Source organism: Penicillium riverlandense, assembly GCF_028828495.1.
Source record: "Penicillium riverlandense strain IBT 135883 chromosome Unknown utg000008l_segment0_segment0, whole genome shotgun sequence".
NCBI classification, from domain to species: Eukaryota; Fungi; Ascomycota; class Eurotiomycetes; order Eurotiales; family Aspergillaceae; genus Penicillium; species Penicillium riverlandense.
Genome location: NW_026643199.1, coordinates 2545884 through 2569703, shown reverse-complemented (window position 1 = coordinate 2569703; position 23820 = coordinate 2545884). Strand labels below are relative to the sequence as shown.

The 23820-nt window shown below is 46.9% G+C and overlaps 6 protein-coding genes across 6 annotated transcripts; 2 read left to right on the top strand and 4 right to left on the bottom strand.

Moving 5' to 3' along the window:
- Window positions 1-6827: 6827 nt before the first annotated feature.
- N7474_010033 (uncharacterized protein) lies at window positions 6828-7247 on the top strand (the record flags this gene model as incomplete). Its single annotated transcript, XM_057201443.1, has 1 exon — window positions 6828-7247. One exon carries the CDS (start codon window positions 6828-6830, stop codon window positions 7245-7247), a length of 420 nt encoding a protein of 139 aa, XP_057049430.1.
- A 2956-nt stretch (window positions 7248-10203) lies between these two features.
- N7474_010032 (DNA binding HTH domain Psq-type) lies at window positions 10204-13831 on the bottom strand (the record flags this gene model as incomplete). The annotated part of the gene is made up of 2 exons (XM_057201442.1): window positions 10204-10357; window positions 13644-13831. Coding segments are annotated over 2 exons (342 nt in total), but the record flags the coding sequence as incomplete, so codon positions are not given.
- Window positions 13832-14049: 218 nt separating this feature from the next.
- N7474_010031 (uncharacterized protein) lies at window positions 14050-15846 on the top strand (the record flags this gene model as incomplete). The annotated part of the gene is made up of 2 exons (XM_057201441.1): window positions 14050-14112; window positions 14200-15846. The coding sequence occupies 2 exons, from the start codon at window positions 14050-14052 to the stop codon at window positions 15844-15846; spliced, it is 1710 nt and encodes a 569-aa protein (XP_057049428.1).
- A 1105-nt stretch (window positions 15847-16951) lies between these two features.
- Window positions 16952-17971, bottom strand: N7474_010030 (cinnamoyl-CoA reductase; the record flags this gene model as incomplete). Its single annotated transcript, XM_057201440.1, has 1 exon — window positions 16952-17971. One exon carries the CDS (start codon window positions 17969-17971, stop codon window positions 16952-16954), a length of 1020 nt encoding a protein of 339 aa, XP_057049427.1.
- A 1729-nt stretch (window positions 17972-19700) lies between these two features.
- N7474_010029 (uncharacterized protein) lies at window positions 19701-21328 on the bottom strand (the record flags this gene model as incomplete). Its single annotated transcript, XM_057201439.1, has 4 exons — window positions 19701-20284; window positions 20339-21000; window positions 21098-21257; window positions 21313-21328. 4 exons carry the CDS (start codon window positions 21326-21328, stop codon window positions 19701-19703), a joined length of 1422 nt encoding a protein of 473 aa, XP_057049426.1.
- A 1923-nt stretch (window positions 21329-23251) lies between these two features.
- N7474_010028 (O-methyltransferase) lies at window positions 23252-23690 on the bottom strand (the record flags this gene model as incomplete). The annotated part of the gene is made up of 2 exons (XM_057201438.1): window positions 23252-23482; window positions 23601-23690. 2 exons carry the CDS (start codon window positions 23688-23690, stop codon window positions 23252-23254), a joined length of 321 nt encoding a protein of 106 aa, XP_057049425.1.
- Between the last annotated feature and the right edge of the window lie 130 nt (window positions 23691-23820).

The window sequence follows — 23820 nt, the reverse complement described above, 5'->3', positions numbered from 1 at the left end:
TTTAGGCCAGTACTAGCTAGATGCCGCTTTGTGGCCGAGACACTAGCTAAAACCAATCTAATACCCACTAACATGGCCCGACTACAATGGGCGGGTATGTGGTATAGCATTCCTATGGAATGGGATCGATTGAGACTGACCTATTAACGCTGAATAGCTAAGCTACATTTAATAGCGTATACTCAGATGCGGATTATGGCCTATGCGATTAGAGGAACCAGGTGCTCTTACTTCTTTCTACCTACGGCGTCTATGACCTTCCTAATGCAGCCTGGTTTACCGATCGGTGTACGTCTTATACGTTGTTTTATGTCAGGGTAGTCTCACGATACACCTGATAGGGAGGTTTTACGGATTCGAGCAATAGAGGCTCGCAGTATGACTTGGGTGCGACCCAGTATGATTCCAAGACTGATCGCTGGCTCCTGAAACTCAGGTGCCAGCGAGCCCTTTTATATACAGGCATTTGCCCCGCTCATCCACGACATCATGCGTGCGATCAGTGGGCAGTTGTGAGGCAGCGATAGCCTTAAGAATCAGGCATATAGTCGCAGCATGACGGTATGGTACAGTTGCCCTCACATTTTATTCACTATTGACTATTAACAAGGGTAGCAAAGTCTGGTAATCAGATGACGGACAAATGCCGATTAAAGATAGTCATCGTACCCTGGTAGCTAGTTTTGCCGAGACATTAGACCTGTGATAAGTTAGACAGATAATCGCCCCCTAAAGTCGGACCCCCAACGCTGCGCGGTTGTGGGGCCTCCCCAGTCTAATGAAATTTCAGTCTAATGATAATTTTTCTTCCACCCACCAACTTCTTCCTACTATTACCCACCACCACAATGCCCAAAAAATCAGACGAAGCCGAGGATCGCATCCAGGAGGCCTTACAAGCCTACCATGATCGCGGGAAGCCTAAAATCGCAGCGGTCGCGCGGGAATTTAGCGTTGATTACCAACGACTTGTACGACGCGTTCATAGGCACACATCTCGTTCAGTGCGCCAGGGCCCTAACAAATGCCTAGATAAATCCCAAGAGCAGGCATTGATTAACTAGGTGGATCTACTATATCATGCAAATCTTCCACCAACTCTAGGAGAGGTTGAGTCTACAGCAAATCAAATTCTAGAGCGAAGTGGCTCTACGCGACGCGTTAGCAATAATTAGGCCTATAGATTTCTAAAACGCCACCCTAACGACTACGTTCCTAGTACCCAAAAAATCATTGAGGCAGAGCGAATGGATGCAGAGCGATTACCCCTTATTGAGGATTTTTTCCATCGCCTAGATGTAGTGCTACAACAGTACCAAATTAGGCCAAAGAATATCTACAATTTTGACGAAACTAGCTTCCAACTTGGCCAGGGAAAATCCTAGCGCGTCGCTAGTCAGCAGAGGGATAGTATTAGGCCTATATCAACAGGTGGAATTGCAGAATTAGTGACCGCAGTCGAATGCATTACAGCAGACGGATGGTTAATACCTCCAATGATCATATTTACGGGCACAGTTCATCTTGAGAGTTGGTTCCGTAACCAGCCAGATTTACCAGATAATTATATTATTGGTACGTCAGAGACAGGATGGAATAATGAGGTAAGCGCTTACTACTCTACTCAATTAATTGATTAATTAAGATTAATAGGTGCACGCATATCAATGGTTACAATATTTTGACTAGCATACCAAACCCTGACTTCTACATCGTACGGACTATAGGCTTCTAATTGTTGACGGCCACAAATCCCATAAAGCGCATGATTTCATCAATTTTTGCCAACAAAACAGAATTATTGCACTCTGTTTCCCATCAAAGCTTACACACCGGCTTCAACCACTCGATTCGCACCCATTCCTCACATACAAGCACTATTATCGAAAACATAATAATCAGACAAAGAAATAGGGTGGTTCAGTTGCAGAGAAGCCAGATTTTCTACGTTCTATCCATAAAATCCGGATGCAGACCTTCACAGGATCAGCTATCCGGCACTCATTCAAAGACTACGGGATTTGGCCATTTAATCCAGAGGTTATTTGTGAAGAACTTCGCGGAGATACTAGACTAGATCTAGTAGTCTATGATAGAGGGAAAGAATACGAACTTAATAAGTTCGTCCGAGGGGAAATCGAAGGGGAAGTCGAAAATGCATCCCAACCACAGACTCCACCACCACCAGCGTCAAGTTCTACTATAAATTCTCCACCAACAACGGTCACAAAATTACGAAAAAATATTTCCAAAGTCAGGAAGAGCTTCTCAGCTAGTGCTACCCCTGATTTGGCGAAAATCCAGCGCTATTTGGAGGCAATTTATGAAGGGAGCATTACCCAAGCGGAATTTGCTGCCCAGACCTCCGCCGACATGTCACGCCTCCTTACCAACCAGGAGGCGGCTAATTCCCCCAAATCTAAGCGCTAGGTAGGTAAAGGAGGTGTTCTTAGTGTTAGGGACTCGAGAACCCTCATACAGTCGCGGGATATCCAGGAGGCCGAGAAACAAAGACGGAAGTGGGAACGTGAGGCTAAACAGAAGCGCGCTGAAATCTGCCGCCAGGGCGAAATTAGGGATCAGGAAAATCAGAGAAGAGAGGCAGAGCTTGAATGGGTCAATGGAGATGACGGCCAGCCACTTTATACTATTGATAGCCGTGGGGGGTTTTTGTAAATAGCATCAAAAGTTGGTAGGTAGGGTAAAAATTATCATTAGACTGAAATTTCATTAGACTGGGGAGGCCCCACAACCGCGCAGCGTTGGGGTTCCGACTTTAGGGGGCGATTACAACCTATATTGTGCCGCTAGGTACATAGCGATATTCGTCTACTAGGAGCAGTGTCGTGTGCCGACTATAGAGAGGCATCCCATAAAATAGATTGCATGCTGTTTACGGGCATTATTGAATATTGACCAAGGATCACTCCTCCCCAAGCGCCATCGCTAATACAGTTGACGTAGGGCAGTCGGTAGATTAATTACACGGCAATTTACACTGCCTAGTCTAATAAAGCAGACCCGTGACATAGACAGCTCATTATCACGTCGCCCTTGTAGGTTGTGTTAGCGTGAGCAACGAACTGTGTCAAGTACATCGCGAAGCATCAGATCCTCATCGGACATGACCGTGGACTAGCGGTCATATTGCAATATTGGCACTGCTAACGACAGGTGGTGTCAAAACTACCCAGATAAGTCAGAACAGCGGTTCAGTTTGAATTACACATATTGCCGTAGATAGAGAGCTGGGGAGAGATTTCTTAGGTTTTCTATGGGTCAAAAAAAGTTAGGGAAAGCACCTAAAGCGAGTTGGTTCCAGAGGGGGTCGAACCCTCGACTTTGGCGTTATTAGCACCACACTCTAACCAACTGAGTTATGGAACCTAAGTACTTGAGAATAATTGGCATTCTTACTATTATTTAGCCGCTACCAGCTACTCCAGTATTTGAATTGAGCTGGCCCACACTATTAATCGGGTTGACAGTGATGCAAAAATACTCCGCACCTAGGCAAATAAAGATTCCTATACTGCACATAATTTTAAAGAGAATACTAACATGATAAGCCTATCACAGCAGACTCAGACATGGTCAAAATTTCTGCTGTACATTCTCCTATTATAATAGCTCGAGACAGTGAATATATACCTACCTCGTCAACATGTCTATAAGTATATCGAAAACCGGATACTAGAAGGACCGTCGGTAGCTTATTGCACAACCCAACATTAGCTGAATGTGATTGATATGATAGATAGAAACAAATCCGTGAAAGCGAGTAGCTGCCTAGCAGGTTTTGCGTCCTTATACCAAGGAAGCTACACCCTATTAGTATACGATCCCTATAAGATATCCTTCCAGGCAATATCGAGCATTATCGGGGTTAGAAAGGTTAGAAAAAGCCATGTAAGCTCGACCCAGCTGTGATCAGCCCTAAATAGAGTTCAGCGAAGCATTGAGCATACTATAGTCGAAACAGTACGGGTCACATATGCTCTAAGATCCTTCGGGCTCTAGGCAGTTGCTAGTGATGACAGCCTATAAAAATTGCATTTATCTCGTAGCACAAGAGATCCTACGCTTCTATCATCTTATACCAAACAATACTATACCTCTACGCCAAGAATGAATTCGGGAGCCTACAATATTTTGCTTGTAGATTTCGTAATATCACGTATGGCTAAGCCAGCGGCATTTGGCGTCAGCTCTGATAAGATAATGCCTGTTTAGAAGAGGAATCAGAAATTTACGCTGTGTAGCCATAAAACGGTATATATATCTATATAAGGTTTCTGCCGTTTTTGGAATTGCTTACTGGCCACGGCGAGCTTTTTGGAAGAGTTAACCATTTTGTCTCTGTAGGGCAGACCCTTCACGAACCACAGCATTTGCACTCCACATAGAGCGAGAATCTGGTCCTCCACTAATCGATGCACTATATAGAAAGAAAAATAACTTCATAACACCAAGCTCTTTCTCCTCAACCGGTATCAGATTTAATGGTAGTTGACAGAGAGAGTCGCCACCAAAAGCTCTAAAGAGAAAGTGTGCCCAGCTTCCATCCAAGGAGCAGGAAATAGTAGTGAAACTGAACCAGATCAGATCTCGGTCTTAGCCATCCATTAACTTGCTTCCCCGAGGGCTGATTCTTTCAGCTGTCCTCTGCTAGCCAAGCGATGTACCCAAGGATAAGGATTTTACGTATCTATGCGCACGCAAATGTAGGGTAGGACAGAGTATCAGTGGTTAAAGCACATAAAATTCAAAGCCAGTAAGGACTGTGCTTTAAGGTCTATGTAAGATGAATCAAGCATTCGGTTCTCATGGAAGAATCGTGTCGGCATGTTAGTTCCAAGTTAGGTCGTAAATCCACGGGGTACTCTGTAAAGAGTGGAGCGTCTTCAGGCTGACTAGCATCGTAGATGTAGCCGCCATATCATAGCATAGGGTGAGTGCTTTATTGTTGAGTTAAGTGGCACAGCGGAGTAAGGGAGTTGGCAATCTTGGGTTGTTCATAGCGGGGGAAGTGGACTCGGTCTGGGCTTGGTAGGCACATTGGTAGGCACTGGTTTTCTGCGAAAATTGTTTGGCATGGCTCATGACGTCAAAAGTAAGAGCGGTCAAAAGCTGATGGGTTCCATAACTCAGTTGGTTAGAGTGTGGTGCTAATAACGCCAAAGTCGAGGGTTCGACCCCCTCTGGAACCATGTTGTCTCTTTTTGGGGGATTTTTTTTCGGCCGTGCACTTTAAAATCCCCGTCTGTCGTGTTTTAGGTCCTGAGCCACTGAGGAGCATGTTCAACGGTTGAATCCAAGCATTGGTAATTTTTAGGTAAATTGGCAACTACTGGGGATCTTACTGCTTCTGACTCCTAGACAAGAAAATCCGCTGTCTAAACGTGTATGTATATATTGATTGCTATAGAGTAAATGACCCAGTGCCTATAACGCCTATGCAAAGTGATTATCGAGAAAGTATATAGATGATTGATCAGTATATATATCAACGCTATCAAACGAGACTACTAGGCCGGTTATGTGGTGTATAACCTAGGCTAAAACCAATAATAATTAGGTATACAATGTGTATATATGGAAACTTTACCCAGTATTCATTTCTTTCTCGGCGCACATTCTGAGGCTACCTAGCTCTTTGTCGGTCATCTTCGTCATCATTAGTAGCAAGGGGGCGAACGTTTAAGGGTACACAGTTCATAACCACGACTTTACTAAGAGTTTTTGGCGGAGCCATTAGGACTCCGTCTGGTCTGCAGCGCTTCTGGGGGTTGTTTGTTCGTTTGTTTGGGATGGGGTTTCTCAGCTCACTACGTAGCTCTCGCTCTCTTTCCTTGTCTCTCTCTCGAGATTTGAGCTCAATCTACTGGCTTTGTTCTTCATTTCTCCACTGGTCACAGTCGTTCTCGTACTGGACCAGCATCCACAGTTTTACTCCTTGTCTTTTCTTATAGCTAGAATTTCGAACTTCACTAGGTGTGTACATATCCAGAGTCAGCATGAGCCACAGACTAAGTATCTCAAAGGAAAAGCCAGAAGAACCGGGAAGAGCTTGCTTAGCACAAGCCTAAGTAAACTTAGACGTTCCTGGCCACGGTGTCTTGTATGTCATACTGACAGCATGTGATTGCTGGTTTCCCCGTCCTTATGCTGGCGCCACTAGTCTGTGTAAAGTGACGCTCTCTAACACGCCGACTAGCGTGTTCATACGCATAGGAAGCCTGCTCCCCCTAGAGCTTTGAAGCCATGTATCGACTTTATTGCCGGACGCATTGCGGCCTTTGATCGATATTGCGAGTCGACTAGACGGATCGTAATGCATTGTTTCACGTGTGTAGCGATGAGGAACTGCCATCTTGTAGTGATGGGATTTCACGATAACCCTGCTCCCCGGTGAGATGTTTAGCGATTGAGGTAGAGTGATGAAGAATTACCGGCACATAATATAACCACGTTTGCGGTATGGATCACACTGCACAGTTCTCTCCTTGCCGGCGAGCTGATATACTTTCAGGTTGTCAATGGCGTTCTGTTCTTTGGAGTCAATTATAAAAAATAATTACTATTAATTTCACTACTATAACATTATAAATAAATAAAAAACTTACGGTCGCTTCCTCTGTTTCAGCTAGTATTATATAAATTCATCTATATATAGTTATATGACTCTCGCTTGCCTACTTTAATACCTGAAATATTAGGCACACAAATAATAACGTGGTCGGTAAGCGAGTGAGCCATGTAAGCGAGCGAGCCACCCAACCACTTTTTCGCGTCCTACCGCGTTCATCTATCTCCTACCCACCACCATGCCTCCAAATCAGGTCAGATTGCGCCAGGATTCGATCCAGCAAGAAGGTCGCCTTCTGCTTGCAATACAGGCTATTAAAAGCAAAGAAATAAGCTCTATACGACGGGCTGCGGATCAATTCCACGTTAACCGTTGTACGCTCGCGCGTCGCCTACGCGGTACTACAAACCGCGCTGAATCTCGCGCAAATTCTCATAAATCGACTGAGATCGAAGAGGAACTGCTTCAGCAGCGGATACTATCGCTAGATCGACGTGGAGCAGCCCCTACACAAGCTCACGTACGAGAAATGGCTAATTTGCTACTCGCGAAGCGTGGTTCTTCCTCTATCCAAACCGTCGGCGAAAAATGGGCATATAACTTTATCCAACGCCATCCGGAGCTTAAATCTCGCTTTTCACGACGATACGACTACTAGCGGGCACTACAAGAGGATCCAAAGATCATTCAAGAGTGGTTTAACCTCGTACAAACCACAATTCAGCAATACGGTATCCTCGCGGACGATATCTATAACTTTGACGAGACTGGGTTCGCGATGGGCCTTTGTACACATCAAAAAGTGATTACTCGAGCGGAATACTACGGTCGGAGATCGGTTTTACAGCTAGGGAACCGCGAGTGGGTGACCGCAATCGAGTCAATTAACGCTTCGGGGTGGGCACTTCCACCAACGCTTATCTTTAAGGGCAAGCAATATAATTAAGCCTAGTTCAAAGATCTTCCGTACGACTGGCGCTTCGAAGTTAGTACGAACGGGTGGACGTCCGACGAAATAGGCCTTCGCTAGCTTAAAAAGCAATTTATTCCGTTGACAAATAGTCGTACGCGCGGAAGATATCGACTTTTAGTCCTCGACGGACACGGAAGCCATCTAATAGCAGAATTCGACCAAATCTACGCGGATCACGATATTATACCGATCTATATGCTAGCGCATTCCTCGCATCTTTTACAACCGCTTGATATCGGATGTTTCGCGGTTTTAAAGCGCGCGTACGGTGGTTTAGTCGGCCAGAAAATGCGGCTCGGGATCAGCTATATCGACAAGCTTGATTTCCTCACAGCTTATCCACAAGCTCGCACCGACGCATTTAAATCAGAGACGATTCGAAATAGCTTCTGAGCAGCAGGATTAGTGCCTTTTGACGCCGAACTAGTACTATCAAAGCTTAATATTCAACTTCGGACGCCTACGCCACCCGCAAGCCGTAGTAGTCAAGCAAGCGCTTTTTGCCCCCATACGCCCGCGAACGTGGACGAGCTTTATAAGCAAGCAGCTTCAATCAAAGCTTTCCTAAAACGACGCTCGAAAAGTCCCCTATCGCCGTCGTAGGCCGCGCTAAACCAGCTTATTAAAGGCTGTCAAATCGCGATGCAAAACGGTATCTTTCTCGAGCAAGAAAACAAGCAGCTACGCGAGGAAAATACTGTACAGAAGAAAAAGCGTGCTCGTACGACTAGGTGGATAGCTCATGATGACGGTCTATCTGTACGAGAAGCAATAGAGCTCGAGGAAGCTCATAATGCCTTCTTTCAGGCTATACCAGGTCCACGAGTGCCACCAGCGCAGGGTATACCGGCACCGAAGCCGAGGGCCTTACCTAAATGCGGCAATTGCAGTGAAATAGGGCATAAGAAGAATTCTTGTCCAAATAGAGAATAATAAATATAAAGGAGTTGTGGCTGATATATATCGATAAATGTGTAGAAATTCTGGTTGGGTGGCTCGCTCGCTTACATGGCTCACTCGCTTACCGACCACGTTAACGTGGTTGGTAAGCGAGTGACGCATGTAAGCGAGTGACGCATCCCCTTATTTTTATGCTACTTTTTGATACTTTTATCAACCACAACACGATTATATTGATTAATCTCTTCTTGGACAGGCTGTTCGTTTATGCCCTATCTCGCTGCATTTACCGCATTTAGGCAAGGCCCGAGGCTTTGGCGTAGGGACACCTTGCGGTGGTGGTGCTCGTGGACCTGGTATCGCTTGAAAAGCGGCATTATGGGCTTCCTCAAGCTCTTGTGCTTCTCGTATAGATAGACCTTCATCGTGAGCCATCCATCTAGTTGCACGAGCGCGCTTTCGTCTTTGGGCGGCGTTTGCGAGGCGTAGATGCTTGTTCTCTTGCTCGAGAAGTATACTGGTTTGCATCGCGATTTGATAGCCTTTAATAAGCTAGTTTAACGCGGCTTATGATGGCGAGGGTAGGCTATTTAAACGTCGTTTAAGGAAGGCTTTGATTAATAATGCTTGCTTATAAAGCTCGTCGATATTCGTAGGAGTATGTGGGATAAATGTACTTACTTGACTTCCACGGCTTGTAGGCGGCGTAGGCGTTCGTAGTTGAATCTTAAGCTTTAATAGCACTAGTTTAGGATCAAAAGGCACTAATCCTACGGCTTAGAAGCTACTCTTGATCGTATCTGATTTAAATGTGTTGAGACGAGCTTATAGATATACTATAAGGAAGTCAAGTTTGTCGATGTGGTTGATCCTAAGCCGTATCTTCTCGCTAACTAAGCTACTGTATGATCGCTTTAAAACTACGAAACACCCGATATCGAGCGGTTGTAATAGATGTAAGGAATGTACTAGCATATAGATCGGTATAATATCGTGATCTATATAGATTTAATCAAATTGTGGTATAAGATGGCTTCCGTATCCGTTAAGGACTAAGAGTCGGTATCTTCTACGTGTACGATGATTTGTTAACGGAATAAATTGCTTTTAAAGCTAGTAAAGGCCTATCTCGTTAGACGTCTATCCGTTTAGACTAATCTCAAAGCGCTAGTCGGGTAGGAGATCTTGAAACCACGCTTAGTTATACTACTTACCCTTAAAGATAAGCATCAGTAGAAGCGCCCACCCCGAAGCGTTGATAGACTCAATTGTAGTTACCTACTCGCGATTTCCTAGTTATAAAACTAATCTCCGACCGTAGTATTCTGATCGAGTAATAACTTTATATGTCGCACAAAGGCCCATCGCGAAGCTAGTCTCGTTAAAGTTATAGATATCGTCCGCAATGATGCTATATTGCTGAATTGTGGTTTAGACGAGGTTAAACCACTCTTGAATGACCTTTAGATCCTCTTATTGCGCTCGTTAGTAGTCGTACCGTCGTGAGAAGCGAGATTTAAGCGCTAGATGGCGCTAGGTGAAGTTATATACCCACTTTTCGCCGACAGTTTGGATAGGGGTAGAACCACGCTTCGCGAGTAGAATATTCGCCATTTCTCTTACATGAGCTTGTGTAGGGGCTGCTCTACGAAGATCTAGTGATAAGATCCGTTGTATAAGTATTTCTTCTTCGATTTGGGTCAATTTATAACAGTTTGGGCGAGATTCGGCGAGATTCAACGCGATTTGTGATACCACGAAGACGACGGCGAAGTGTAGCTTCAGACACATTAAAGCGACGTGCTGTCTCGCGTATAGACCTGATCTCTTCTTTTTGAATAGCCTGTACAGCAAGTACTATACGGCCCTCCTTCTCAAGAGAATCTTGGCTTGATCTGACTCGAATTGGTGGCATGGTGGTTGATAGAAGATGTATGAACGCGTCGCAACGCGAAAGAATGGGGGAATGCGTCACTCGCTTACATGCGTCACTCGCTTACCAACCACAGTTAAGGTCATATGATCTACCTAGACTTTGATAAATCGATAAGGATACAGGTAGTAGATAGAAAGACATACTATTTTCTAGTTAAAACTAATTAAGATCATCGGGGTCGAACTAAGGGCTTTAACCCTGAGCGTGGTTCGAAAGAAAGAGGTATGGGGGTCAAATTTTCGAACCAAGCCCAACTGTGTGCCCAAATTCTATGGAACCTGACTGTGTGTTGATATGGACCCCATGAACGAGCGACCCACTACCTAGTAGAAGGCTCAGAAATGTTCAGTCACTATATAAGCAGTCCTTTGCTCCGAGGCATTTCAGAATATGGAAAAATAAAGCAATGATGAGGAAGCTACTACTGAGTGATAATACAGAAACGCAGACGCGATCAGGTGAACATAAGGTTCCTCCTCCTAGGAAGGACAAAAAAAGAAGTGGTTCCAGAGGGGGTCGAACCCTCGACTTTGGCGTTATTAGCACCACACTCTAACCAACTGAGTTATGGAACCTGGTTGTGATTGGATAGTGATTACCTAGTAATATGATCCATTTTAACAAGCATAACTGATCAAACCCATCAAATTTCCTCCTCAGCGACTGAGGGCGGTTTCACCCGCTCTCACGCCATGGTTTTTGCGGCCAGGAAATGTGGCGTGAAATATTGGGAATATGGCCCCATTAGAAGATCACAATCTATTATTGGCTTAACCCTAGAGTAGACGAATCCTGCAGAGTATATGACAAAAATGAGAATTAGCATATCGAGAGGTATAAATAATAGGGCAGAGAGTCACTGCTCTTCCAGATTATGTTTGTCTATCAGATCTCGACTTGAAATCCACCTCAACTTTAAGGCTTTCCTCTAGGAAACAATGCATCCAACCTTTCTTTACAGCCACTGGTCTCCTTTCTGGCCTGGCTCTTTCCCAGACTATTTCCATTTCGACTATACCGGCTGCTTCCTCTACTGAGTTGCCTTTGTGTGTTTTTGTGACAGATGGCATTGAGGGAGAGTTTCTTGTGGACCCCTAGCTCACCGAAAATTCGTATCAGGGTTTGTGGAAGGACGAAGTCACGATAGGTACGGAAACTTATATAAGGACAAGGAGTGATTGTTCAGACCTTGTAGCGAGCAACCTTACCCAAACTTTGCGCGGTGCAGCTTCCATTTCATCCTTGTGGCATGCTATCCAGGATATCCTGAGGCTCAGAGAATCCAAGTCGGATAGAATGGTATTGAACGAGATGTCCTATGCCAGAAAAATCGAACATGAATACGATTCCGGCCGCCTCAGTGAGTCCTCCAACATAGGTCAGTATCGGCAGACGACTAATGCATTGCAGAAAAGAGTGTCGTTAATGTTGTTCAAGGTACAAGAACGGCGCTGACAGAAACTAAAGTATTCGATTTGCCCATAGGGTCTGGCTGTGGATAGTAGGGGCAAACTCGTCTTGTCGACGGACTGGGAGTCAGCAGCGCCTAGATTGGCTGCTAAGGTGCCACTCGAAGCTGACGGCCATGGAGTGAACACAGCAGGTACTTTAGCGTCATCCCAAATCGAAAGATTCCAATTGCCGCTACATTTTCCTCGAGGCACTGGCTGCTGAGACCGATGACCCAAAGATACTCCGCGACAACATGCTCAATATCCTGCTCGCCGGATGTGATGCCACCGCGAGCTTGCTGAGTTCTGTTTTCTTCTATCCGGCACACCGCCCGAATGTCTGGAGTCGGGTTGCGCTGTGACCGCGCAGCTAAATCAAAAGAGAAAACGATGAAGTTTGATTGCAGTCGCTGCATCAACGCGGGGGGTCGTCTGGTCGGCTGAGAAGCTAACGCAACTGGTTCCGCGGGCGAAGTATTAGGAGCTGGTTCAGCCTGATTTGAACTATTAAATGCCTCCCTAGACTCCTGAGTCAAATATCCCTCTGATTGAGCAATGTGCTTTGAAAATTTCTTCCAATTTTGTTTTTTTGTCCCGTTTGCAGCCCTTTAATCGTGATATTCCATGCTAAGAATTGCTGCGCCGTGCATTGCGAGCTGGCACCCCTTTATAGGCTGATCTGGGGCTCTGTCTGCGGGAGTAGGGGGATCTTGTAATCGACGACTAAGCATAGCTTTGATTGATGAAGCTTGGTGCTACAATTGTCTAGGATTTGCTGGGGTTGTAGGGCTGTATGCGCTTGGTCGACTGCCTCGTCGACTTCCTAAAGGGTTAGGTGTCCGAAGTTGTACATCAAGCTTTGAAATGACTCGATCTGGATTATATGGCACTAAACCAGCTGCGGAGAACGAGTTTTGGATAGTCTCTGGTTTCAAGGTATCTGCAAGCCTTGGGGAATGCTTCAAGGAAATCAAGCTTGTCGATATGACTGATATTCATCGCGATTTAGCCTCAGTAATACCCCCATACATACGCGCGCTTTAGGGGGTCAAAACAGAGTATATTTAAAGGCCGCGGTAGATGCGATGAATGGTGGAGGCATGCATATTGAGATGGTGTCATTTTTGGAGCACAGTCGATTAAAATAGGGTGCTAATTGTCTACCGTGGCCACCGAGAACTAGTAGTCGATTTTTACCCTTAGTCCGACTAGTCGTATTAGGAATAAATATCGTTTCTAGCCATCGAAACCCAATTTGTCTGTAGTCCAGCCATTATCGCTGATTTCGATTCTCTAATCGTGAGGTAGGTCATCATAGCAAGCTTGGTAGTGGTATTTTTTCTCTTTGGAGATAGTACTTGGTGGAAGCACGGAGCCCGTTGAATTCACGCATTTAATCGACGTAATCCATTCGTGAGTCCCTGGCTGTAGAACTGACCTCCGACCGTAGTATTCGGCCCCTGCTGCTACTTTTGCAGTAGATGTAAGGCCTATCGCGAAGCCAGTTTCATCAAAATTGTAGATATCCTCAGGTTGGATACCGTTCTTGTAAATTGTACGCCGTGCAACGTCGAACCATGGTTGAATAACCCTAGAAACTTCGTATTTAGCCCTCTGGTAAACATATTGACGAGAATATCGACATTTAATCTCTTCCTGGCGATACGTATAGTTGTAAACCCATCTAGATCCTCCCCCCCCCCCCCCCCCCCAAAAAACACCAAACACTCTGCGTATAGAATATTGGCCATATCTCCCACAATACTAGGCCGAGGAGCTGATCTACGTATCTACTGTAGAAGCGGTTGGTCTTCGTTGGAAGTCAATTTATGATTGTTAGCGCGCGTATCTCGTCGGCAGGATTTGCCGTTGAATCGATATTGGAGAGTTGAGTAAGGTACGTCAAATCGCCACGTAGCTTCACAAATCGAGGGTATTTCCTTGTTCTGATAGGCTCGAATTACGAGGCTGGATCCTACTCTCTTGGTTGATAGAGTTTTGGGAATTTTGGCTTCGAATAGGGGGGCATAATGGATAGTTCAAATGAGGAAGTAGACGCGTTGGGGCGCGATCGCGTTTTCTGACTAACTCGCTTACCGATTAACTTACGTTAACTAGCCAGTTAATCCCCTTTCTCTCCTCTTTCCATTTCCCCTGGTCGCCACTTTAATAGATACCTACTAATCTATGTCAAGGCATAATGTGTTACGCCTTAAAGCCTCTAGGGGCTGTGGCGCTTGCCGGGCTGTCAGGCGACGAGTGGGTGATCCTCTCTTTTTGTGGCTTTTTTTTTAGTATTTTGGGAGGGGGGAGATCAAGGAGGTTGGCTAATAGCCCTGTCCCTATATAGTGCGACCAGCAGCTTCCCCATTGCGGACAGTGCACTCGCCGGCACGAAGAATGCCCTGGGTACCGAGATGAATGGGAACTCATCTTCCGCGATCAGACAAACCATACTATAAATCGGTCCAAGGAGAAAAGGGCGAAGAGGTCGAAGAAGGCGGCCTCGGCCAAGACTAAACACTGGCACCCTCCCGCCGGCGACCTGAGCCACAATGTTAACGAGATAGGCGACAACTATTCTCTCGAGCTCCAATACTTCAGTCGACCACAACAGTTAGAATCCACTGGCCGTAAATGCGATGGCTATGATCTGCATCGCTTGCCCGTCAGGAATCGAGCTCTCTCATTTATCCAGAGTATTTACCCTCACCCGGGGTGGGAAACTACCATGGACGAGCGACGATGTTTTTCATACTTTCGATATTGCTCCATCCCTGGCCTCGGAGCTTTCTTCGACTCTCCTCTCTGGCAGAAAATTATCTTGCAGATTAGTCATGTCGACCCTGCTGTGTATCATGCCGCCAATATGCTCGGTGCCCTTCACGAAGACTCGAACGCAAACGAAATGCGCTTGTCTGGGGAAAACCTCCAGCGAGCTCGTCATCGCTTCGCACTTCAACAGGCCTCGCGAGCTCATACGTATCTCTCCCAACGTCAGGCCTCGAACGACCCTCAGTGGCGGGCAGTTATACTAGTATGCTGCCTGCTTTTTGTCATGTCCGAGTTATTACTAGGACGGTATGACAATGCCTTCCAACATCTGCATAGTGGGCTTCGCATCCTCAAAGAGACACAGGACTATCATTCAACAATTAGTCTAGACGATTCGCTAGTCCACATCTTCGAACGACTCGACATCGAATCTGCTCATTTCGGGCCTGGCACCCCGTTCTTGTTCAGCCATTTTGGAATTGATGATAACGTGCATACTCTGGACCATTTTTCTAAAATGCGAACTGTGTCAGATGTACACCGAAGCGTGACGCTTCTCTTGAACATGGGTATCCCTTTTCTCGCCCGATGCTGGCCATCCTCCGCTGTTGAAATTGCAGCAGAATACAACGAGTTGTTCCAGAAGCAGCAACGGATTTTGTCCCTGAACTATGAATTCCAACACCATTTTGAGATATTCCATCGCGACTTCTATCATACCCTTCGTGGTCGTGACCAGCAAGGAGTTGATCTGCTTCAACTCCAGAGTCTTGGACAGATCCTCAGTCTAAAGACCTGTCTCGTCAAAGGACCGGTACCTGCAAGCTTGACACCCGAATACATCAGCCTATTCTCGGCACATCAAGCATTTCTAGCAAAGTCTTTTGATCGCCCAACATTTACTTTGGACTACGGCGTCGTCCCAGGTTTGTGGGTGGTGGCCTCGCAGTGTCCAGACTATTCAATTCGCTTGCAGGCAATCTACACCTTGCAGACCTGGCCCCACTGTGAGGGAATCATTAATTCTAACGTCATCGTCTCGATGGCTTTAAGAAGTCTGAAGGCAGAATTACGGGCTCGTGGTCAATTATACGGCTCAATTATAGATGCTGACATGGAAGAGGAGCTATCCAGGTTTCTGTTTGACACATTGATGTCGACGCAGCAGGTGACCAACTGGTCGTTCATTCGCGGAACTGATCTGCTTCGGAAATATTCTTAAGAGTGCATGCCCAGATCTGAACGCTAGGACCGCTAGGGCTAACCCCCGGCTCTCCATTCGTCACCTGCCCTTGTTGCAAGATGACTTGGTCTCAGCCATCAAAGCATCACACAACCCCACTGAAACCACCACTCTGAATGACGACGACGAAGGAACCCAAAATAAACTGGCCAGACACGCCACGGTACTCAATCTTCACCACAACCTCAGACTCCTACGCCGGAGAGACGTTCCCGGAGACCGCGAAAAAAATGTCCTATGCTGACGTACTTGCTCAATCAAAACACTACTCTTAAACTGTCTTAAAGTTCCATCCGATTTTGCTTGCACTTTTACACCTTTTCCACGGTCCGGGTATTAGTGCATGTATGTTATAGGCTCATAGATCAGATAAAACTGGGCGTGACATCTGGATGCGTGGTTCACTGCGTGGGCCGTGCTTCCTGACCACAAGCCTCCCTCGCAGCCCGTTTTCCCCCTACGGACTGACCGCCGGCCCTCCTTTACTGCAGACTCACTAATGCTGCAGATTTAATATCATAGTAGGATTGGTGGGGCGGGTGACTTCTGTCTCGTCTAAATTTTTCTCTCCGACCTCGTTAAGAGATTGCCTGCAGGTCTCGCACTACTCTAAGGTGGATTTGGCCCCCAATAATTTCGCCTTGAGGACCCCGCCAATAGGCTTTTGATCCTTCCTAATTGAAATGCAGTACTCACCAAGTGGAACCTGGCAATGGGAACTGTATGGGGGCCGAAACAAGAAATAAAAAACAGATATGGACAGTACAGAATACGAATGGAGGGGAGGTGGAAAACAGCAAGGCCAAATCAGCGCTAGCCGGTGCGAGGCTTCGTGCCGCACAAAAAGCTTCCCCACGTAGGCACTGGCGTAGGCAGACTTTGGAGTTGGCCAGTTCCATCACTAGCACCTGGCACTATTACCGTACGATGGTCTACAAAACTAATAGCAGGAAGATGTTGCTGAATCGACTGGTTTTCCTTGACTGTGTTCATCTACTTGAAAAAGATACAACTCACGCCATCTGTGGCTAAGACAAATCCAAATAGGGACACCAGACCGAGGAACCGACAGAGGACATGAATTCTACTCTTCCTTCATGTCCAGCCTGTCCAAGTAGAGCTGCACGATGTCCTTTACGGCGTCCTCGAAGGGGCGGAATTTGATATTGAGATAATAGTTCGTCTCACTTGAGTCGTATGAAATGGGTAGTGTGCGTAAAGTACCCTGCTTGAGTCGACCCGCCGACACTTCGTTTGGGAAGTTTTTCTCGGTTAGGCGCCAGGCATCGTCGTAGCTAACCAGGCTGCAGGCACCAAAGCTGCTAGGGGTGTCGGCCTCGGGCTGTAGCTCCAACACTTTCATGTACACCTGAGCCAGATCATCGATGTGGACATAGCCCCCGTGGATGGGGGCCGGCAAATCTGTCCCAGTCAAGCTGCGCAGCAGGATTCCAGACGAACTACCCTTGCTAACCGCGGTGTCGGAATCCAGCACCAACTCATCGCGCCCGTAGACATACCCCGGAATGATAGTGGCGACGGAGAAATGCGGCTTCTGTTGCTCCACGAACGAATCAACGTTGTTGATCTCCGTGATCTTGGCGAGGACATAGGCCTCGAACACATTGGAGAAGGTTTGAGGGATCCCAGGCAACTGCACGCGTGAGTTCGCAGTAACTGTGACGGAGGGATCGGGCATCGGGGCCATGTTCGCGACAATCGACGAAGTAATAAGCACCCGCTTGATCCTAGGGAATTTGAGTGCCGATGTCAGTAGGTTCGCTGTACCCTCCACTATAGGCTTCCAGATTTGGTTAACAGGGTCAAAACCGGGCACGGGCACAGGGGACCCGGCGTGGATTATGGAGGTGACATCTTGCAGTGCAGTATCAAAAGCCTGACTCAAAACGCTATCCGGAACAATAGTGTAGGTCAGTCGGTTACCAGGTTTGATCTTTTGAATAACCGGGTTGAACAAGACCTCCTGGGCCTTTGTCTCGGAGCGTACGGTAATCCGGACTTCGTATTCGCCTTTTAGAAGCTCCTGGAGAATACGGAAACCAATCAGCCCAGTGGCGCCGGTCAGAAGAATACGAGGAGCCATGATGTGGAGGAGAGCGAGGAGGAAAAATGCGTCAAGTGGAGAGAAAAGGCGCTGACAGACAGGAGTTGCGGATTAGCTAGTGAGAAGTGATGGTAAAAACAAGAGAGACTACTATCCTAGGACTGGTCGCGAGGGGGTATTTATACCTAATGGAGGAAGAGATTGACCAAGTCTTTTCTTTGTAATCAAGTAGGACCTGGTAGCTCATAAGTTTTCTTTGCCTCTTTCTCCTTATTATTTATTTGCCTAGGCTCACTACTATGTATTCCATGGGACAAATCATCGAACAATGCTGGATATCTCAAATCCACTCTGCGGCATATGTGCAGACTGCTATCAGAAATATTGTTTCTCGCACGGTCAATGTCGACTGTACCCCTTTTTTCGATGGTTTGGACACTGGTCAAATGTGCGGACTGAGCAAGTGGCTTCTCTTTAGGATTGAAACAGTCCACCCCCGTCTGTCTTGCTTCGAGACATACATCTACTCAAAACTCTGGATATTGTGTTGCATGATGTTGGACAACCACGGTAATGTTTTGTCGACACAAGAATTTCGCATATACTAAAAACGTGTTGTTAGTTATCAAGACTGTGCTCCATTTGAAGGCATAATACCTTGAATGCCCTTGCAGATTTACAGAAGAAACGGGAGAGTTAGTTATCAGCCCCTACAAAACAACGATTGAATTACCATATTAGGACTAGTGTGTCGGTTCCCGACAAACGTGTTGGAGTATGGTTGTAAGATGGTTGTATTACAGTATGTTGATTTACAGTACTAGGGAATAAGATCCACTTATATAGATCCAGGTCTAACCTGGATGCACCAGGCCATATTAGGATGACATGCTTGATACAGAAGCTCTAACAAACCAAATTAAAGCGGACCATGGCACGGCCCCCAAAGGCGCCCATATGCTTAGCCTACCCAGTTTCGATGAGATCTACGCCAGCTTACCTAGAGGAGTATTCTAGTTGCAGCTGTTTGGCCCTCAGCCACTTCAAATTTGAGGATTGAGCGCGGTGATTGGCTGAGTACTGACCGCTGCTCGGCAAGTCAACGTAGGCATCAACAGAATTCGCTAACATAATTCACATACGAGCCGTCCACACAACCGAGCCGTCCATTTTCTCCACAGGTATACGATTTTGAAGGATTTCAACTGCAAAGATAATTAAATTGGAATAACGTAATTCACAAGCGAGCCAGCCATACAAGCGAGTCGGCCACCCCAAAACACCATAGTAAATATGATATTTTCCAACTCGATATTTCATCCACCGCAAGCCAATTTTATTTATTAGTATAATATTTTTTGTAAGCGTGACAAACAGAACAGACTAATTTAAAAAAGGATTACTACCTTGCCAGAAAACACGCAGCGACTGGCGTCAAATATATATATATATGTGAATCATGACATCCCAAAATTCCCCAAGACTGCGTAAATAGGTTAGATATGCCTTGAATAGTACTAGGATGTAATTGAACATTATATCAAGCTGTTGTTGTTGAGATATCAAGCTGTAAAATATCTCATTTGATATGGTGTTTCGGGTGGCAGGCTTGCTTGTATGGCCAACTTGCTTCCGAATTACATTATCTAAAAGATGACTACTTACCAACTTTACCCCTGTGGCAGCTAGCGCGATGCAGGGATCGGCCACCTTTTTACCGACATCTACATTACAGAGAAACATAACATAACAGAGTTGAAAGGCAGCTCTAAAGGGAGAGAATCTTTTCATTGTCCGTCTTGCCCTCGGCACGGAGCTGACGACGGCGCTCACGCACAACCACCAGGCCGTATACCACCGTTGTCATCGTGCCGGCGAGCGCCATCGCCATCAGAATCCAGTACCCGCGCTTGTACAAGGGAGCGTCGTCTTTGGTAAAGCAGAAGACAGCGACAATACCACCTGCATTGCCGACGCCAATCACGAAGGCGGACCCGATACTGCGCTGCTTGTGGCCCTGCATATTCATCAGGACCCAGCAGACGATCACGGCGCCGGAGCTGAAGGCGCCCATGGTGATGAAGCAAATGCCGAGATACTCCGCGGAAAAGTGGCCGGCGCCGTGCATGGTCAGCATGATGGCCAGGCCAATAATGATCAGCAGATCACCAAAGAGAATGAATGGGAAGCGGATGCTCCAGCGGTCCGAAAAATATGCCGTTATAATGCAGAGGCCGAGAGCAGCGGCGAAGGGCGGTACACTATGCAATTGAGTCTGGATGGTTCCGTATCCCAGGTTTTCGATGATGGTCGGGGCAAAGTAAGAGAAGGCATAGATAGGGATCACAATAGCTAATTGGTTGGGTTAAAACAATGAAAATGTACCACTCGACAAAGATAACTTACTGAAGTACATGATCGCAGCCAGGTACATCTTGGGGTCTTTAGAACATTCAACCAAATCAGACTTCGTCACCGAGACGTCGTCATCCTCGTCGTTGCGCGTTTTCGCAATCACTGCGGCCTTTTCATCTTTGGTCAACCAAGATGCCTGCTGGGGGAAATCGGAGCAGCAGAACAACGCGGTGATGCCGACCAAGATGGATGCAACACCTTCCAGCAAGAAAATCCATCGCCAGTTTTCTAGACCACGCATGCCGTCCATTTTGGCAATAGCAGAGGCGAGCAGGCCACCAAAGGCACCTGCAAAGATGACCGAGGACCAGTACATGGTGAAACGCCTCTGGGCTTCGGCACGCTTGTACCAAAAACTAATCAGATAGAAACTGCCGGGGAAGATACCGCATTCAGCAAGTCCGAGAAAGAAACGAGTCGCAATCAGGCCACCGTAGCTCTTAACAAAGGCCTGACCGAGCATGACAACACCAAAGGCAATGATACAGCCTGACAACCAGATATGCGGCTTAAGCTTCTTCATGACAATGTTGGAGGGGATTTCAAAAATAATGTAGGGAATGTAAAAAATCAGAAGGGCAACGTTTTCCCGGTCGCCGTACAAATTCAGATCATCCGGCATGCTCATAGTGAGCGCGTTGGAGATGTTGACTCTGAGACGGAATCAGCACCAACCAAGAGATGAAATGCACCCATCGATTAACAATGAATCGACAATGTTAACAACAAACAACAGGTCAATTGGCATACCGATCCAAGAACGCGACAAAATAAATGGCAAACAGCATTGGCATTACACGCATGTCAATCTTGCGGACAAGCGCGGCGTCGTCGACGTTGGACGGAGGGACAGGGCCAGCCTCATGGCTTGGCCGGCTTGAACCCGAAATCAGGTCAATATTACCATGCTCTAGTGGCGGTCAGCGATCAATGGATAGAATTTGAAGCAGAAGCAGAGTAAATACCTGGAGTAACACCCATTCTTGCGACCTGGTCGAGATGCGCACGTGAGCAGGACAAGCAGCACGTCCAACAGCAGATATGTAGATCGTGGATCTAAGTGTTGATTTTTTTTTGGGAATGCTGAGGGTGGTGTGAGGATCACTTTATAGCTTTCTAATGCAGACGGCCCTGTGCGGCCCCAGATATGGTGTCATCTGTGCGATATATGTCCTAGCAGACTGTAACAGAGCCTGGCGCTAAAAAGTTCCTACTAGATTTTATTACATCTCGTCACACCTAGTCCCCTGAATAAAGACATAATCTGAGCCCACTATGTGGGCCAGGCACTCAGCTGCGAGTACACTTCCCAATTAGGCAACCGGCGCAAACCCACTTGGCGTCTCCTCTTTGGTGCGGCTTGGTCACTGTTTGGCCTGAAAAGTGGATCATGCCGACGATCTCGCCTAGGTTTCCCAGAATTATCACGCACCGCCCATCTCGCATTGCCTTCCTGAAATCGACTTCTAGACCTTCTAAATTACCCATTTATTACAGACGTGCCGGTCTCTCGCTAAAAGCACAGTATGAAACGTGCCTCCGCAAAGCACGGAACGTAGAAGCCAGGGTTCGGTCCCTATGCCAGGCCCAAGGCCTGCCTCCAGGGCTCGCCCGCCGGCTTCAGGCCGCCGCAGTACAATCATTACCCCTGTTTGCGGCGGAACTGTGGTGGCGTGGGTAATAAGGATCGGCAAGATGGAATACAGACTATGATCAATCGACAAGCCCGAGCCGCCACAGGCATGCGGAAGACGACCCCTGGTCCCGGCAGAAATCCTATTAGAGGCCCGTCAGCTCAAGTACACAACTAGGCTGTTTGGCCTACCAGATAACAATCCAGCTAAAGAAATCCTCCCAGTGAGCTTTCGAGAAAGGGGCCAGTATGCGCAGCCAGGGGAGCAGACCCCAGGAGACCGAACTTGGGCCGAAACGCAGGGGCAGAAACCATGGTCTCTCGGACAACACTTGGCCCGACAACTGGCCAGCATCATACCAACCGACCCGTCGGACAGCTTTGAGATGTCCATTCGCTGGTGCAGGCATCTGATGCCCCTGGAAATCTAGTCTAAAGCCTGGGTCACGGGCGCTTTTCCAACCGTGTCACCCTCTCGAGCGTTGAGAGCGTACTGCAGAACCTGGTTGACGAATCCAGTGACATATTCGTCAGCAGCATCTTTGCGTCATTTGCATGTGCTGGAGCACTACCATAGCAGCCAGAGCAATCTCGTCCATGGTGCTGAAGAGGCCCCGCGGGGGGGTGAGGGAGGAGGGAGGGGGCATTGGTTTTGAAGTTCTCCCCCCGACCCCCTTTCAAGAGGCAATTTTTGTGCATTTGCACCCGTGGCAATAATCGCAGCCATTGCACCTAATGAAATAGGTATCAAATGGAAGCTCTCGCTGTCACGTAAGGTTTGATCAAGTTCTTAGAGCCGTACGCCCCTGGTTGTTGAGATAATCCAAGAAAACTCTTTCGCCAAGAAAGTAGTTTTTTTTTTTTTTTTTTTTTCAAATCCATACTATCATCTAATGACATGGATATGAAATGTAAGATACGTGTTTTTCTTGATTTGGCGTTCATGAGGGTACCGCTGAAAGGCGGCGAGACGTTATCGGCATATTCATTTTCACCTAAGTGTCTAGACCGGCTTTTCCTGAAGTCTGGTTCTTTACTCATTATCTTGACTTTAGGTAGAACATTTTCCAGTTTCCGCACACCGTCAGTCTCTGCATTCCCATTATCACGTCAACCCCATCGATTCGTTGCAATCGAGCAGGAATCTGTTATCAGTCAGACCTTGACATGTTTCCTTACTTGATAAAAGTTTGACGAAGAGACTGTAGATGTGCGACGATATTCGAAGAAGATGAGAGGTTTTTCCCTCGCAAACTGTCCGGAGTATCTATCTAGACAGGAACAGCCTCAAACAAAGCATTAGATCCAGCCCCCTGGTTATCCGCTCGCCACACCTTGACGACCTTGAAGTGGGCGCGCGCCCCAAAAGACAGCCACTCCTTGTCCGTGCGCTCCAGGGACGAGAACATGGTCATCATGATGAGATCGACGCTGGCATTGAACCGGGGCACGCCGGTCTCGGGAATGGTATTCTCGTTGATCAACAGCACAGAATCGTCGGCCTGTCAGGATAGCAAGCCTGTGGCTACAATACCACCGTAGCGGGCCACAGAAAGCATCGAGGACCCTCGCAACCCAGGGACTGACATAGCAAAAGACCTATGGTATAGCCTAACATACTATCCATCTCCGAATCACAAGATAGTCGTCGGCCACATTATGACTGGTTCTGCTGGTTCCGTGGCGGTACACGCAAGCACCGCAACTCATGCACTGCCTTGTTTATTTCCTCCGCAAATCCTGTACCTCGATGCTTCTTATCCAGGCCACCATGTTCAATCCTTTTGCGTTTGCGGTTCGGTGAAATCATACCTAAAATCGGACGGGCCTCGATAATTTT